The 15599-nt window shown below is 42.8% G+C and overlaps 2 protein-coding genes across 2 annotated transcripts in view; both read left to right on the top strand.

The window, feature by feature from the left end:
• The first annotated feature begins 415 nt into the window (after positions 1–415).
• Positions 416–4110, top strand: LOC128403042 (F-actin-monooxygenase MICAL2-like). The gene is made up of 2 exons (XM_053367638.1): positions 416–1288; positions 3864–4110. The coding sequence occupies exons 1-2, from the start codon at positions 1062–1064 to the stop codon at positions 4108–4110; spliced, it is 474 nt and encodes a 157-aa protein (XP_053223613.1). The 5' UTR covers positions 416–1061.
• Positions 4111–4758: 648 nt separating this feature from the next.
• Positions 4759–15599, top strand: part of LOC128403039 (F-actin-monooxygenase MICAL2-like) — a 32464-nt gene continuing 21623 nt past the window's right edge. Inside the window, exons 1-4 of the mRNA XM_053367624.1 lie at positions 4759–4789; positions 6840–6917; positions 13110–13204; positions 14165–15521. Of these exons, the coding sequence (XP_053223599.1) occupies positions 4759–4789; positions 6840–6917; positions 13110–13204; positions 14165–15521 (1561 nt within the window). The remainder of the gene's footprint in view (positions 4790–6839; positions 6918–13109; positions 13205–14164; positions 15522–15599) is intronic.

Below are 15599 nucleotides of genomic sequence, written 5' to 3'. Positions count from 1 at the left end.
GTCTTCAGGCCCCCATGTGAGTAAGAGGAGACAGGACAGGAGTGTATAAAAATTTACATGGCATGGAGAAAGCGGGCATAGAGAAGTTTTTCTCCAGAATACGAAAGTCATGGACATGCGATGGTGCTGAATGTTGGAGGGTTTGGGCCAAAAATTAGGAAGTACTTCACAAAGGTGCGTTGTTGAACTACAGAGTTTGCTCTCACAAAAGGCAATTTAGATGGCTCTAAAAGCAGATTACACAAATTCATGGAGGTGAAGGCTAGCAGTGGCTGCTAACCCTGGTGCATAGGAGCCAACTCCTAGGGGCTGAGGGGGCTTTGTCCCCCCAATAAAATATTAGAGGGGGCTGGGTCCCTCCAAAGTTGATGGGCATTGCCATTCAAATGGTGTGCGTGCACTGTGTCATGTAGCTGATTATGCAGGGCGGGGCTTACCTGCTCCCCCCAAAAAATATTTTATTCAAGTTCGCGCCCCTGTCCTGATGGCTATGTTCTGCCTGCACTCTCAAAGACAGCATGCTTCTGAATAACCATCTGAACCAAAGTCATTTTGTTGAATGGCTTTGTTGTTGTAAGTCAGTTTGAGTTGCTTTTGCAAGAGATAGAGGAGAGAGAGAGAGAAGTGACTAAGAGAAAGAAAGAAAGAAAGAAAGAAAGAAAGAAAGAAAGTAAGTAAGTTCTAGTGGGGCTAAATTTATCTGATTTAGCAACCTTTTCCTCTCCATTTTTCTGTAAAGAAGCCCAATAAACTACCAGTTAGTTCAGTGGACCATATACCAACTTTCTGCACAAGCAACATATTCTAGGCTATTGCAGTCACATAAATAGCACCATTCACATCTATTGTGGGCCAATTTCATCACTCAATGAGATTTTCCATGCACTGACTGTCCCTAGGACTCTCTTTGAACTGAGAACGGTTGGTATTCTACAAAACTGCCCGGCTTCCCAGAGTTGATTTCTTCCAAAATGGCAGCATTTGAAACATTGCACAGTCTTTACTGTAGCAATACCATATCTGAAGAAATGACTCAATGTCGCTAAAAATACATTAATACAATGTGGCATATTTTCATTTCTTTTATCTTTCCTGTAGATTGCTTTAACTATCCAAAAGACGGACCAGCATCTCCAAAGAAGTTCAAGAACGTCCCTGAGCTTGACTTCAGAGGCAGGTGCTCCTCTGTGTCCTCTGAGTGGGCCTTGGTAAGAGTTATCCCAGAGGAAGAGTTGACGGAAAACAACCTTCTGGCTGTCCGGGTTATGGTGACCAGTGATGGAAGCAGGTATTTTGGGATGCTTGGATTTGGGAACTGAAACCAGCCTATTTCCCAGCAGGAAGGAGAAAACATGGTTTAGGAAAACCCAGGCATTGTAAAATCTGTTTGTTAAAATAAACACAGGAGGTGGTATGGGGGAAGGAAGGATGATGCACCAGGAACATTATTTTTTACAGCTGCCTTGAACCTCTTGTGGGCATGTGATTAACTTGCAGGAAATATTTACATCCTACACAAAGTTCTGAGTCAGTGCTTTGGGGAGAGGGATTTAATTGAATCAAGACTGGTTCTGCCTCTTATAAAAATTACAGTATTTGAGGACTATTAGAGTTTTCAGGGAAGTAGCACATTCTAGGCCATGATTTTCATCGCCTAAATATGAAGAAGTCCTGCCCTGTTTTGCACTTTAATTACTTTCGCTCAAAGGTAGCCGAAGTGGACTAAAACTCACATCATCCATCGTCATTGGCCTTGCTGGCTAGGACTGATGGGACACAGAGTCCAACAACATCTGGAGGGGAGCACACTAGGTCCATTTATGGCAGCTCTCCTGGTTTGAAGAACCATCCAAAACCCAAAGATAGCAAAGTTTTAGGAAAAATGGGATTGGACATTGGTTAAAATGCAGAAAATATGACTAGGAGCAAAAAAATGGGGGAAATAATATTTTTTTTTTAGGAGAGGGACACTTAATAAATAGCCCCTGAGAACAAGCAAAACTTGTGTACACAGTTTTCATAAATAATAATAATAATAATAATAATAATAATAATAATAATACTTTATTTATACCCTGCCCATCTGGCTGGGTTTCTCCAGCCACTCTGGGCAGCTCCCAACAGAATTAAAAGCCTTTGCTTCTATTCCAAATTCTTGCATTCTATATTCATTTCCAAAATGAAATAAATGCATGTTTATTCATAATTCTTTTGGGGTGTGTGTGTGTGCTGAAAATATAGAAGCAAATGGGAGGAGCAATTATTGGAACTGGTGAGGCATTGCATTGCTTTGCAAATTGACCATTCTGTAGGCAGGGGGATCTTGGAGTGCTCTGAAAGTGTCAAGACATGAGAACTGTCAAACTTGAAGCATAGAAACATTGACGTAAAAACTTTGCAAAAGCTTCCTGAAGCGCTGCAAATTGATACAACAAGGGAACATTTTGTAGGGAGGAGGGGAATCTCAGAGTGCTCTGAAGGTGCCATGACATGAAAACTGTCCAGCTTATTGAAGTGGAGAACAACTGGGAAGCTTAGACGATGTAAGGAAAGGAGAGAGATTCAATTCAGCTTGCATTTAAAAGTGAACCTACCTGAGGTCAGGGTGGGTGTCAGGAACAGGTCAGCAGTAACTCAAAGGTGTCAGTGAAGTTAACACTTTACTCAAAGAAACAGCTCAGGCCTAATGAGCACAGCAACTCTTCCCAGTAAGTCTTGCCCCAAAGAGGCAGTTGTGAGACTGATGGTCCTCACCTTCCCATAGCTCCCTAAGTCACCTCCTTCGGTTCCTTCTCAAGCAATCTGAGGCTCCATTGTCTTGCCTGTCTTTGCTCTGCCCTCTTCATGCCTCTTCAGTTTCTGGGAGACCAGGGGGATGAGAGCAGGTCAAAGCAGAATGGGGACATCCTCTGGCATCTTTAGCAGCCTGTCTCATATCTGTCTTGTTGCCCCCCAACCCTGCTCTTCAGCCTCTGCTTCTGCCTCTGAGTCTAGACTGCTGTCTGCCACAGCATCTTCCTGCTCACTAAGCCCTGTTGCCTCTTCCATTTCCAACACCTCCTCCTCCCAGTCTGCTCCCTCTTCTTCCTCTGACCACTCATCATCATCCCACCACCAATTCCCAGGCTCTGAACCATCTTGCCTTAAGGATTCCCCAGCTGATGTCTCCCACCATGACACCTGATTTGTACTTTCTGAAACAACAGTGAATTAAAACACAGCCATCCTTCAAAATTCACATTTCTCCAGCGTAGTAATGTGTACAAAAATGTATGTATTTGAGTAAAGGGGAGTGATGCATATACTAATTAAAATAGCATAGAAAATAATGTAGAAAACATATTAAGGGAAATTGACTTGCAAAAATGTGTGTATTAGGCAAAATTGCACACAAAAGCATGTAAATTAGGAGAAGTTCACACTAAAACGCTGATCAATTTTCTTGAGTTCTTTTAACACCCCCTCCAAAAAATATTGGGGGAAAGAGAAGCTGAGAGAAATAGAGGCTGACAGATCCATGCATCTCTAAGAGAATGTATCCTGTGGCATAAGAAAAGCCCACCAGTTCCGATGAAGAAACTCATGGGTTCCCATCAAGCTTAGTAAAAATATCTATGGTGTGAAACAGATTTCTGTATTAAATTCAGACTGCCTCAAATTCCTGGAAAGTGCTAAAAGTAATTGAAGAAGCTAGTGCCTTTGCAATCAGTGTTAAGCTACTGTGAATATTTAAGTTGCAACTGTTCAGTACTTTCCATTGACCCATGCTTAGGGCAGCTGTGAAATATTTGACGGGCAGTTTTGTTCCACTTGCTGGCCATATGCTATTATCATGACAGGTCTTTCTCTTTTTTGCTTCTTAGCTCAGATCTAGAGCCTGATTTTGATGGGGACGCATCTATCTCTGGAAGTGATGAAGGGCTGTCCCCATTGCCTGAGCCAAGGACCAGTGCCCCATCCCTACGAAAGCCTGTGTTGCGGAACACAAGCTTGGGGAGGAAGGAAGAAGGCTATGAAAAGTCCAAGGCTGCAAATGGCAAGTTCTGTAATGACTCAATCCATTCACGCCATCAAGGGGTCATTCAAAAGCTGTTGTTGTCCAGAGAGTGATTGGATTTAACTGTGCAACTTGTGAATGTTGGGATTCCAAATTTCCCAAAGCTTTTTAGCTTTCAGGAGCTTGGCCTTAGTTTGCCCACAGCTACGGCAGCCAGGAGGGGAAGAGGCTGGAGCTCCAGCACCTTTAATAGTTATATCTGCTGAAGTTAGATCTTCTGAAATGCCTAGCTCCAGAACTATTAACAGTTCACGAGCCCTGTCATCTTTGGTAACTGACCACTCTAACCAGATTCCACTGTGACACAGCCAATGGCGGCCAGAGGGACTGTTACTCTAAAGCACTGCTGGGGAACCCTTGGCCCTCCAGGTACTTCTGAACTACAGCTCCCGTCAGTCCCAGCCAATATGGCCAAAGGTCACGTATAATGGGAATTGTAGTCCAGTAACATCATAGGATGCCCACCAATACTCAAGAGCAGAGGGAGGGAACCTGTGGCCCTTCAAATGTTGATGAACTGCAACTCACATCATCACTGGCCACTGGCTGTGCTTGCTGGTGCCAATGGGAGGTGTAGTTCAGCAACATCTGGAGGGCAAACGGTTCCCCACACCTGCTCTAGAGAGTGGGGAGGGGATTGTGGAATTAAAAGGAAAAACATCACAGACTACATCCAAGCAACTGAACACAACACCGCAAAAATGCATAGGCCTGAATTTGCATGGTTGCAAGGTAAGTGTCATTAAACACAATAATACTGATAGAATCCTGAATAGGTTTCATTCTTTTATTTTTCCATTCTTTTATTTTTATCCTTGTTTCGTTTCAAAAGACCAAGGTTTTTCATCGTGACCTGTAACCGCTCTGCAACCACAGGCTTCTCCAGTTGCCTTTGATGTGAAATTGTTCAGAGAAATATCAAGAGGAGGTTAATTCAGTTTTTTGCTCTGACAGCACATTGCAGACATAAATTTCCAGAACAATAACTTGATAAAAAGGCAATATTTTAATCCAAGCACCCCAGGCAAAGAGCCTTGTATGAATTAAATTGCTGTTTGAATAACGATTATCTTTGGAAATGCAACAGGGAACTGAAGAGGTGTCCAGCTGAAGAGGACCATGTGTAATAACAGCAAAAGCCCTTCTCTTCCCCTTGCTTTGTTTTGGCCAAATAAAGCTCAACTTTCTTTCTTAAGATCAATCTATGTTACAAATGTTCCTCTTAGCTTGCTGTTATCTTACCTCCAAACCCTTCATTGTCATTCACAGGGTCACATGGTACATCATGTATTTTCTCCCTTTTTTGCTCCTTAGTTGCCTTTTATATCTCCGTTCCACCCCCGCGGCTCTGTTGCATATGCTTTCTTACTTTCATTGTTTGTTTGCCTGCGCAGTGCAACTAGCTTTTTCCTGAAGCATATTGGAAGAGTTCTGTTTATTGTGCTCTGCATATTCCCATGGGAATGGTCATGGTGATAAATAACTTCTGCAGAGATAGACAAATGTTACATTTTCTCCCTCAGTTTTAATTATATATATATATATATTTGTGAAAGCCCACATGAAAGAGAAACAATAAGAGCCATAGAATCTGCAGTGCACAAAACAAGCTCTTGTGACGCAGGATTCTGTGAAAGTTAATCATTTAAAAGTTGAACAGCAATTCCAAGGAGTAGAGAAGTGGCACTTTCTGAGGAAACACTGGTTGGTGAACGTTGCCCTCTAGTGGTTAATAGGCACTTTCATATTGATCTGCATGCCTGTTTGGTCTTTCAAGTTGCTGACTGTAAACCTATGCTTTCAAAACAGAAATCTTAACGGTATACTCTGCTGGCAGGGATGAGGAGCAGAAGCTGTGGCTCTCTTGATGGTGCTGGACTCCAGCTTCCATCAGCATCACCCAGCATCACCCAATGGTCAGGGGATGGTGGGAGCTAGTAGTACAAATATCCAGAGGCAAGAAGGTTTCCTGCCTCTGCTCTACTGCTTAAAATGAAGGCCTTTTCAGATGACACTAAAGATGCAACCAGTGCTGTTTTTCTGGGGAAAGATGTGCCAGAACTCACTCTTGCTCTCTTAGAATGGGAATGGTGCCCACCTGAGAGGTGCCAGAACTGAGTTCCGGCTGAAAAAAAACCTCTGGATGCAACCCTATACAACCTTGGTTCTCAAACTTAATCCGTTCTGGGAGTCCATTCGACTCCTGAAACCATTCAAAAACCAAGGCGTGGCTTCCGATTGGCTGCAGGAGCTTCTTGCACCCAAGCGGAAGCTGCGTTGGATGTTCGGCTTCCGAAAAACCTTCGCAAACTGGAACACTTACTTCTGGGTTTGTGGCATTCAGGAGCCGATTTGTTCGGCAACTAAGCCATTTGGGAACCAAGGTTCCACCATATATATTTACTCAGAAATAAATGCTATTACGTACTGGAAGACTTACTCCCAGTGTGTATACAGGATTGCAACTGAAGAGTGCTCTAACCCTGCTGTTTTTGTGTGTATATATAAGTTACTAATGGGAAATGTCTGATGTAGATAGTGCAGATCTAGACATTGTTTGGTGTTTGATTTGGAATTGCCAATGTGTTACAGTAGCTCAGGGCGGCGGCGGGGGGGATATACTATTCTTGGGACCATGGAATTTCACTTCTAGGGCAGGGAATAGAAGCACAAAAGGACATACAGTTGCTTGACCCCTTAGTGAAACATCTATTCATTCAATATATTGTTTTAAATCTTTTTCAAACAGACCATTTTAAAGTGTCCTTTTCCATCTCTTTAGCTCTTCAACGAGCCCACAGTCTTCGAGAACCTTCTGCATCAAAAAAGTACCAAAACTGGAAGAAGAAAATTCAGTCAAGTAAGATTTAGAATGGGTCTTAACTGTTTTCCTTTCCACTGGTTCCCTTTTCTCATGAGGTTTTCCCCTGCTGGGATTTCAAATGAATGATAGTCACATGATTGGTTCTCCCTTCTGGCCCATCCTGCATCTGCAAAACATACATGTGTTAGAATTTGGAGTCCAACAGCCTAAGTGGAGGAGCATCTGCCTTGCTTGCAGAAGGCTATCCATGGCCTCTAATCCTGATGCCTATGTTCTGCTTCCACTAGCTTCTGAATGCCAGGTGCTGGAGGGGAGAGTGTTGCTGTGCTTGGGTCCTGCTTTGGGGCTTGCCGGAGGCATCTGGTTGGTGTCTGTGACAACTACAACCTGTGCTAGATGGGCCCACTGGCCTGATCCTGCAAGACTCTTCTTATACTCTTACAACAGAAGGTCCCACATTCAGTCCCTGATATCTCCAAGTCAGGTGGGGAAGGTCTCCAGTCTGAAACCCCAGAAAGCTGCTGCCCTAGATGGGCCAATGATCTGATTTGGTGTAATACAGATTCCTGTGTTCTTGTGATACTGCTCAGGTATCTCTTGCCTGTGGTCTGTCTTCTACTATGTACATGTGGACCTCTCAGCATTCGGGGACACACTTGGATCTCTGAGCAAGTTGCCGTCACAGTGGCATGCCCATTTGGTTGACATACAATCTCTGAAGCTGTTATTCGGCTTCTGCAATTCATTCTGCGTGGGGCTACTTTTGAAGGTGACCTGGAAACTACAACTAATCCAGAATGCGGCAGCTAGACTGGTGACTGGGAGTGGCTGTCAGGACCATATAACACCGGTCCTGAGAGATCTGCATTGGTTCCTGAAATATACTCAGAGTCACAAAGTGATTTCATGCTCTTTATTCAGCTCGTAGTGGTGAGGAGGAATGAATGAGTGTCCCCTCAAAGTATCTGCTTTATATACATTATTTACACAATGGGCTGCACATGATTGGCTAATTCCGGAATTCTACTGTAAGCCAATCAGGGTGTGGATTCACTTCTATCTGGAGCATAATTGGGTGGTTCCTGCCAACCAATCATACTGCTGCATTGTTCTAGGACCAATCAGACTGCTGCATTCTGAATCCTATTGTTCTAGGACCAATCAGACTGCTGCAGTTTGGAGCCTATTCAACTCAGTACATAACAGTTCCCAATACATTTGCGAGCATAATTCAAAGTGTTGGTGCTGACCTTTAAAGCCCTAAATGGCCTTGGCCCAGTATACCTGAAGGAGCGTCTCCACCCCCATCATTCAGCCCAGACACTGAGGTCCAGCTCCGAGGGCCTTCTGGCAGTTCCCTCACTGTGAGAAGTGAGGTTACAGGGAACCAGGCAGAGGGCCTTCTCGGTAGTGGCACCCGCCCTGTGGAACGCCCTCCCATCATATGTCAAGGAAATAAACAACTATCTGACTTTTAGAAGACATCTGAAGGCAGCCCTGTTTAGGGAAGTTTTTAATGTGTGATGTTTTATTGTGTTTTTAATATTCTGTTGGGAGCTGATCAGAGTGGCTGGGGTATAAATAATAAATTATTACTATTATTAGGCACAGTAATTGTGAGAACTTGCCAGAGCCCACTTCCTATAATAATGCTGTTGTTGTTAGTAGTAGTAGTAGTAATAGCAGCATTAAGAGTAATAATCCTGACTGCAGCTTCCACAATTAGTTTCTATTTTCTTCTTTTCTGTAGTTTCTTCCTCTTCTACCGAAGTTTGTAAGACCAGTTTTTGTATAGCTGTGCCTTCGCCTACTGGTTAAAAACCAACAAGAGGCAAAACTTTAACAATCTTTTAAGGGTAGGTGGGGAGCAAACCTACTGCCAGCTCCTTTTGCAGCTTGCTCATTTACACATTTGTTTAAAGCTTTGCCTATCTATGTGTGTAAACCTCCCATGTGGGTCTGGTGATGAATCTCCAGAGGGAGCTAACAGCCCACCAGAAGGAGATGAGTGAATTTTAAGAAAATAGCAAAACCCATCTACTGACAGAAACCAGCTACTGCCCCAACCACAGGATTTTGATTCACCACCTCCACCCGCCATTGTCTGAAAAGCTGTGGTTTTAATATCTTTGTAAAATTCAGTGTGTCTAGAAACCAGAATCTTCAACACGGACTTGTCACCCAGGGCAGTGTGTGTGCGCGTAAGTTCAGTTCACTCCCCTCCCCCTTAAGTGAGCGTATTTCATAATGTCAATGTAAAAATAAGGGGAGCTGTAATCTCTTCCAGAATTGGGTTAGAAGTGCAGTCACATAATATTCAAATAAGCCTTTAAACTGGATCAGTCAATCAAACAAACGAACAGGAACAGTTTTTCTGTTGGCTTGCGGTGAAGCCGAGTTCCTAAGGTTCAGGTGTGTGTGTCATCTGAATTCATTTGCACCTGTTCATGCAAAACTCATCTTTCTCTCCGCTAAACAATTCCATGGCTTCCCCACCTCCACAAGCAGCCATTTGCAAAGGCTAATCTGATGCAGGTGTGCTTCAGTGCTTTTGTCTGGGTTTCCTGCTTTTGGCACTAATTTGGGTGCCATGATCTAATGAACTAATGAAGGGAGAGGAGGGGTGTAGCTGAAGAAAATCACATGTTGCTGCTAGAATAGCAAGGTGGTGCAAGTGTTGAAGTTTGGCATATCTATTGCAGCAGATTGCAGAAATGGTCTGTTAAGACTGCTGGTTGAAAGAATAAAGAAACTTAATTTGCTGATAAGCAAATCTATTCAGAGTACATACAAGTGTATACAGGAACAGATGGGCCTCATTAACCTGCAAGGTAGCCCATCTAAGAGAAGAAAAACCCTAATCCAGTGATGGCCAAACTTGGCCCTCCCGACTACAACTCCCATCATCCCTAGCTAACAGGACCAGTGGTCAGGGATGATGGGAATTGTAGTCCCAAAACGGCTGGAGGGCCAAGTTTGGCCATCACTGCCCTAATCCTAAACCTCCACTGCCTTGCAATTATGCTCATTCATGAGAAAGGCTTCAGGAATAAACCCTGAGGAACAATCTGTATCCATTGCCTTGTACAACTTCTTTGGGAGAAGCAAAGGCAAAGGAGTAAACTCTACACAAATTGAGAGTGGAGTCCCTAAGACGGTCGGATGGCATCTTGTATGTCTCCTTCCAGCAACTCCTGCAGCCAAGCTGGTGCCAAACATGTTGCTCTGCTTTCCTTTGGACCACATCAGAGAGGCTGATATTGTTGTCTGCGCAGCCCAAGACCTTCACACACTGCTGGCTCCCTCGGCCAATAAATCGAGATGAGCGCCGCAACCCCAGAGTCGGCCATGACTGGACCTAATAGTCCCTATACCTTTACCTTTTACCCAGATGTTTAGCAAGTTGATGCTGGCTTCAATCTGTTATTAGTCTTTTGTTATTTCAACGTTTTGAAAGTATCAGATCATTATTGATCATTTTTCTTATTGATAATTTTATTGTTTTATCTTTTTTGCAAACTGCTTGGAGGTTTGTTTGTTTTTTAAAAAAAATCAAGCGACTTACACATTTTATGAAATAAAATAATAAATAAACTATAGCATATCAGTCAATAAAATCCAGAGATAAAGAATTACACAACTTTTAGAAAACATCTGAAAGCTGTCCTGTATCGGGAAGTTTTAAATGTTTGACATTTTGCTATGTTTTTGTATGCACTGTAGGCCTCCCAGAGTGGCTGGGGAAATCCAACCAGATGGACGGGGTATAAATAATAAAATTATTCTTATTATTTATTATTATCCAGGACATCCCTTGCTTGTTTTAAATTTGCAGGCATCAGCTGGAGTCATTTTACTTGCCTTCCAGGACAATGAACTGTAATAACACTTATATTAATAAATGTGTTGATTTATCCAAAGCTGTGCAAATATTTCCTGCATTTACTATTTTGTTGAGAGAGAGAGAGAGAGAAATACACATTCGATATTAAGTTATGTGATCCAAGAATCCGTATTGGAATAAACATTGTCTCCTACGTTGCAGAGAACAAAAACATTTCCTCCATTGCGTCTGAAATAAAAGATCTTTGACAGCTGCTGCTCTTGTCTCCTGCTGTGCTTAATTGGCACCACCAGGAGCAGAGCTCAGCCATTCAGTCAATGAAGGGATGGGGGGGGGGGCTGAATTCCATTGTGGAAAAGTTGCCATTTGGTGGCGAAATGATGGAGCAGCGGAAACTCTGCCACACAATTCTTAAGGAAATTACACGATGGCAAGCTGGTGATGGTTTATATGGCAATATTGTTAGCCAGTGAGACTTTCTGTTGCAGGGGTGAGAGGAGAACCTGACAGGGCCCGAAGACTGCAGTCAGGGAATCTGAATGTGGCAGCCAATTTGCAAAGCCATGGTAGAACTCGATAGTATTGAACATCCAATTTGGTGTTGTTGTTTTTAAAGTCCTAAAGCAGTTACATAGAAACAGCATCCTACAAGCTTCTCTGAGTGTGGGTAGTTTTCTATAATATTAATTGCACCAGAATAATTAGATTTCTTTTTTCACTCAGTGGCACAGGCTGAATTGTTGATTTTAACTATTTCATGTTTAGTTGAATTGCGTATTTTATGGCTCCTTTACAGGAACTGATGAAACCTGAAAAGGGGATTGATTGCACATCTCTAAATAAAATAGGGATGCCAGTATATGAGTGGAGCAATGTGTAGCCACCTCCTCCCATACCCACCAACCTGCATGCATGCTGAGGTCATCAAGCTGGTGCCTTTCTCTAGAAACCACCTCCTGCAGACTTGAGGATTGTTGCAACAAGTAGTGGTTTGGCACCCCCCATACACATGTCTGGGAGCCTCAATGGTTCCTCTCTGGAGGCTTTCCCGGGGCAAAAAAACCCAGCTAGTCGTCCCCGTCCCCCCATATCTACGGCACTGTTCACTGGGTCACCTTTCCTATTTTTTAGAGCCAGGGCAATTCCCCCCCCCAATTAACTGGACATTTAAAAACATGTTTACTATTGGGCGTGGCACCCCAAACATAAGAACATAAGAAGAGCCTTCTTGATCAGGCCAATGGCCAATCTAGTCCAGCATGCCCTTCTCACAGTGGCCAACCAGATGCCCGTAGGAAACCAGCAAGCAGAAGATGAGCACAAGAGACCTCTCCATCCCCCTGGTTTCCAACAACTGGTATTCAGATGCATTGCTGCCTCTAACTGTGGAGGCAGAGCATAGCCTGTTGGGATTTTTGACTACATGCCATTCTGTGCAGCTTCACACAGACTCAATTAAGCATTGGCCGAAAGCCAAGATGACTGAGCAGAGAGGAGTTATTCTGCCTGGAGATATGAGACCTTGGATACAGCTCTACCATTGGTTGAGGTCTCACGCAGGCATGATGACTTATGGCCTTGCTGACTGGATAGTTTTGTTGGTCAGTGTGGTGTTCTGAGTTCTGAGAGTTGTTTGGAGTTTCTTAAGAGACAGCTAGTTAAGATGTGTATCTGTTCTTTTATATAGTAACTTGTAGAGTCTGCTGTAAATAATAAACACCTCTAAGTAACCAAGTTACTGGTAGCAGCGGCTTGTTCCTGCTTCGTCCATCCTGCCTGCAACTGATTGCTTTCTGGAACTCTGCGTATGCTCTGCTAAGGTCCTGCAACAGGTCAAAGTTGCAAAACACCATTATAGCCATCATGGCTTGTAGCCTGGCTGGGGAGCAGAACAGAATGGTGGATACAGGAGAATATCATCATCATCATCATCATCATCATCATCATTTTGCTATGTCACTGTTGTTGCTGTTGTTGTTGCTGCTGCTGCTGCTGTTTTTCTGTGCCACCTAATTGATTAAAATGATTTTTAAAAAACAAAACAAAACACAATGCTATACTGTGGCAGGGAGCTGGATAGTGACCTTCAAGGTCCCACATGGTCTATATGGACGGCATTGGTTGCCGGTTGGGTACCTGCAGTGCTTTTTTTCTGGGGGGATGCAGGGGTACGCATACCCCCAAACATTTTGTGAATCTAAGTTTGGCCTCATTGAGGGGCAGTATTTCAATATGAGTGGGAAAATGAAAGTACTCCTAAACATTTTTTTTAGGGTGGGGGAAGCACTGGGTACCTGTAATGTGGAAGAGTAGTTTCAATAGCATGGACTCCATGGATCTATTCCAATGAACTCACTTTTATGGGTCCACTTTTCCCTTTGTAGATTTTCCTCTATTGTACAAGAAAAACGGGTCGTCTTCAAAGGATACCTCTGCCTGTGTTCAAAGTGTCTTTAAGGATGAGGTCTTTCAGACAGAGGTATGAAGCAACACATTTTTAACAGTATGCTTTGTTGAAGAAGTGCAATATAATACTACAGTATAAATACTACAGGGTATTGCTGTAAATATGTATAGTTACATATGTATAGCGTTTTGTGTTTTTTGTTGTATTTTTACAGTGAGATGTATGGATGAAGGGTGGTTTGCAAACAAATAAACAAAATGTTTATATTATAAATTATTTGTAGCTTATGCTTTCTTCAGTGGGTTAGTGCAACCATGGATGGGAGGGTCACTGTCTAGATCAGACTGAACTTGCCTCCTAGTGAATAGTAGTTACACAAGCATAATACAATACAGTCGTACCTTGGTTTTTGAACAGCTTAGTTATCAAACGTTTTGGCTCCCAAACACTGCAAACCCGGAAGTGAGTGTTCTGGTCTGCAAACTAGTTTTGGAAGCCAAATGTCTGGCGAGGATTCCATGGCTTCTGATTGGCTGCAGGAGCTTCCTGCAGCCAATCAGAAGTTGTGCTTTGGTTTGCGAACGTTTTGGAAGTCAAACGGACTTCTGGAACAAATTCCGTTCGACTTCCAAGGTATGACTGTACTATGTCACCATCTTGTTGTTGTTGTTTTAAAAAAATGGAAAACTTTTTTTAACCTACACTAGCTGTTTGTCTGCTGCATCTATATATATATATATATATATATATATATATATATATATATATATATATATTGCAGTGAACTCCTACAGACATCTGAATATCTAAATATCTTGACTGTCTCCCAGGGATATTTGGATAAAAGCAAGACCCTGCAGTTCTAGTGTATTCCTTTTCCATTTTATTGGAATGTTTTTGTGAGGCTTTTTGGCATTTTTATGGGGGAGTGTATTTTCTCATGTAATTGTTTGAAAACACTCTCTAAATAGAAGCAAGGGTGACCTGGCTGCATTTTCCTCTAAAAATAATCATTTTATGCATTCCATACAGCTGATATCTCCTGACAAGAGTCCAGAAATTACAAGAGGACATTTCAAGCTACACAGCCCAGCATTTCAAAGGAAAGGAAAAGCCAAAGATAAACCCAGTGAAATTGCATCCTATGTTCCTCACTATTCACTCCACAACTGCCCTGATAGCTTTCCATTGGCACATAGCAAATCCACTTGTCACGTTGATCTGACTTCACCTCTCAGTTACCCTCAGCTTGAAGGCAAGGATTACAGAACTGAAGATGCACATTTAGGAAACTGGGTGATGAATAGTGAGCCACTGATCTCTCAGTTGTATACAAAGAATTCAGGGTTGTCCTCTGCAGACCCTGATGACGAAGATAAGAATGCCAAAGAACAGCATGATAAACATTTGAACAAAGCTAAAAACAAGATAATGAGGAGGTTGACACTTTCAATGGAGCAGAAGCCCAGAAGACTTGCTCTGGATGATGCTGAGCTAGATATTACAAGAATGGAACGTGACTGCCAAGGAATTCCAGACCAGAAGAATGCTTATTTTAACAGATATGAGAACATACCGAAACAATCCAGTTGTGGTCAATCTCAGAGGTTCTCAGATAACCATTCTCCAGTTTTGTCTCCTGGACAGACGCTTTCAAAGAATGTTGGTGACTGTCCCAAAGAACACACTGCCACCCAGCCGAAATCACCACTGAGGCTAATTGCCAAAGCTATAAAGAAATCCATCATAGAACCTCTTACTTCTCCTCCAGCAGGTTTGAAAAAGGCCCAGGACACACCTGCCAAATTTCCTTTGGAAAGCACATTTTTCAATTTCCCGCAGGCCCTGGTTCGCTCTGCTAGTCTCAGATGCAGCAAGAATCATGGAGACTATAACGTACAAACACAGGAGCTCAGTGTGTTGGATGATGCAGAAAAAAGACTTGGAACGAGGAGTTCAAATGGCTCTCATTTTTCCAGCAGTCCGAGAGAGGAATATTCATGTGTTGACAAAGGCACGTCTTTTCCTGTTTACAGTGCGCATAGCAGCCCTTCCCAGAGTCTTCATAAGCCCGAACATTCCTCTTCTACCAATGCTGATGATGTGCCAACACTTCTAGAAAGGTTTACCCTTAAAGAGAACCTCTGGAAGTCTGCCAGGGATGAGTGGTGTGCTCACAATCAAAAGAACACCCGCTATTCATCTCTAAGGCACAGGAACAAAAACGCTGATTCCGTTTTGGATGGTCCTGAACAGAGGAACAATGTGTGGAACCTATTCAGCAGCTTTAGGAATAAAGCAGATGTCAAAGTTAAAAGCCCTGTGTCACCCTGTACCATCTTTGATGTTGATGAAGTACTAAATAGTTCTTCCAAAGGAGACTACTTGGGTAAGCAAACTCCCTCCTTTAAGATTTTTATTTCCAGTTGTTGTTGTTTTAAACAAAGTATGTATAGTGCTTTAATGC

The sequence above is a fragment of the Podarcis raffonei genome, chromosome 1 (genome assembly GCF_027172205.1).
Source record: "Podarcis raffonei isolate rPodRaf1 chromosome 1, rPodRaf1.pri, whole genome shotgun sequence".
NCBI classification, from domain to species: Eukaryota; Metazoa; Chordata; class Lepidosauria; order Squamata; family Lacertidae; genus Podarcis; species Podarcis raffonei.
The sequence above is the reverse complement of the archived record's forward strand: the minus strand, read 5'-3'. Positions and strand labels throughout refer to the sequence as shown.

Coding starts and splice junctions, on each gene's coding strand:
- LOC128403042 (XM_053367638.1), top strand. CDS start 1,062: ATGTGGCATATTTTCATTTCTTTTATCTTTCCTGTAGATTGCTTTAAC. Junction 1,289..3,863: donor GTGACCAGTGATGGAAGCAG/GTATTTTGGGAT, acceptor TTTGCTTCTTAG/CTCAGATCTAGAGCCTGATT.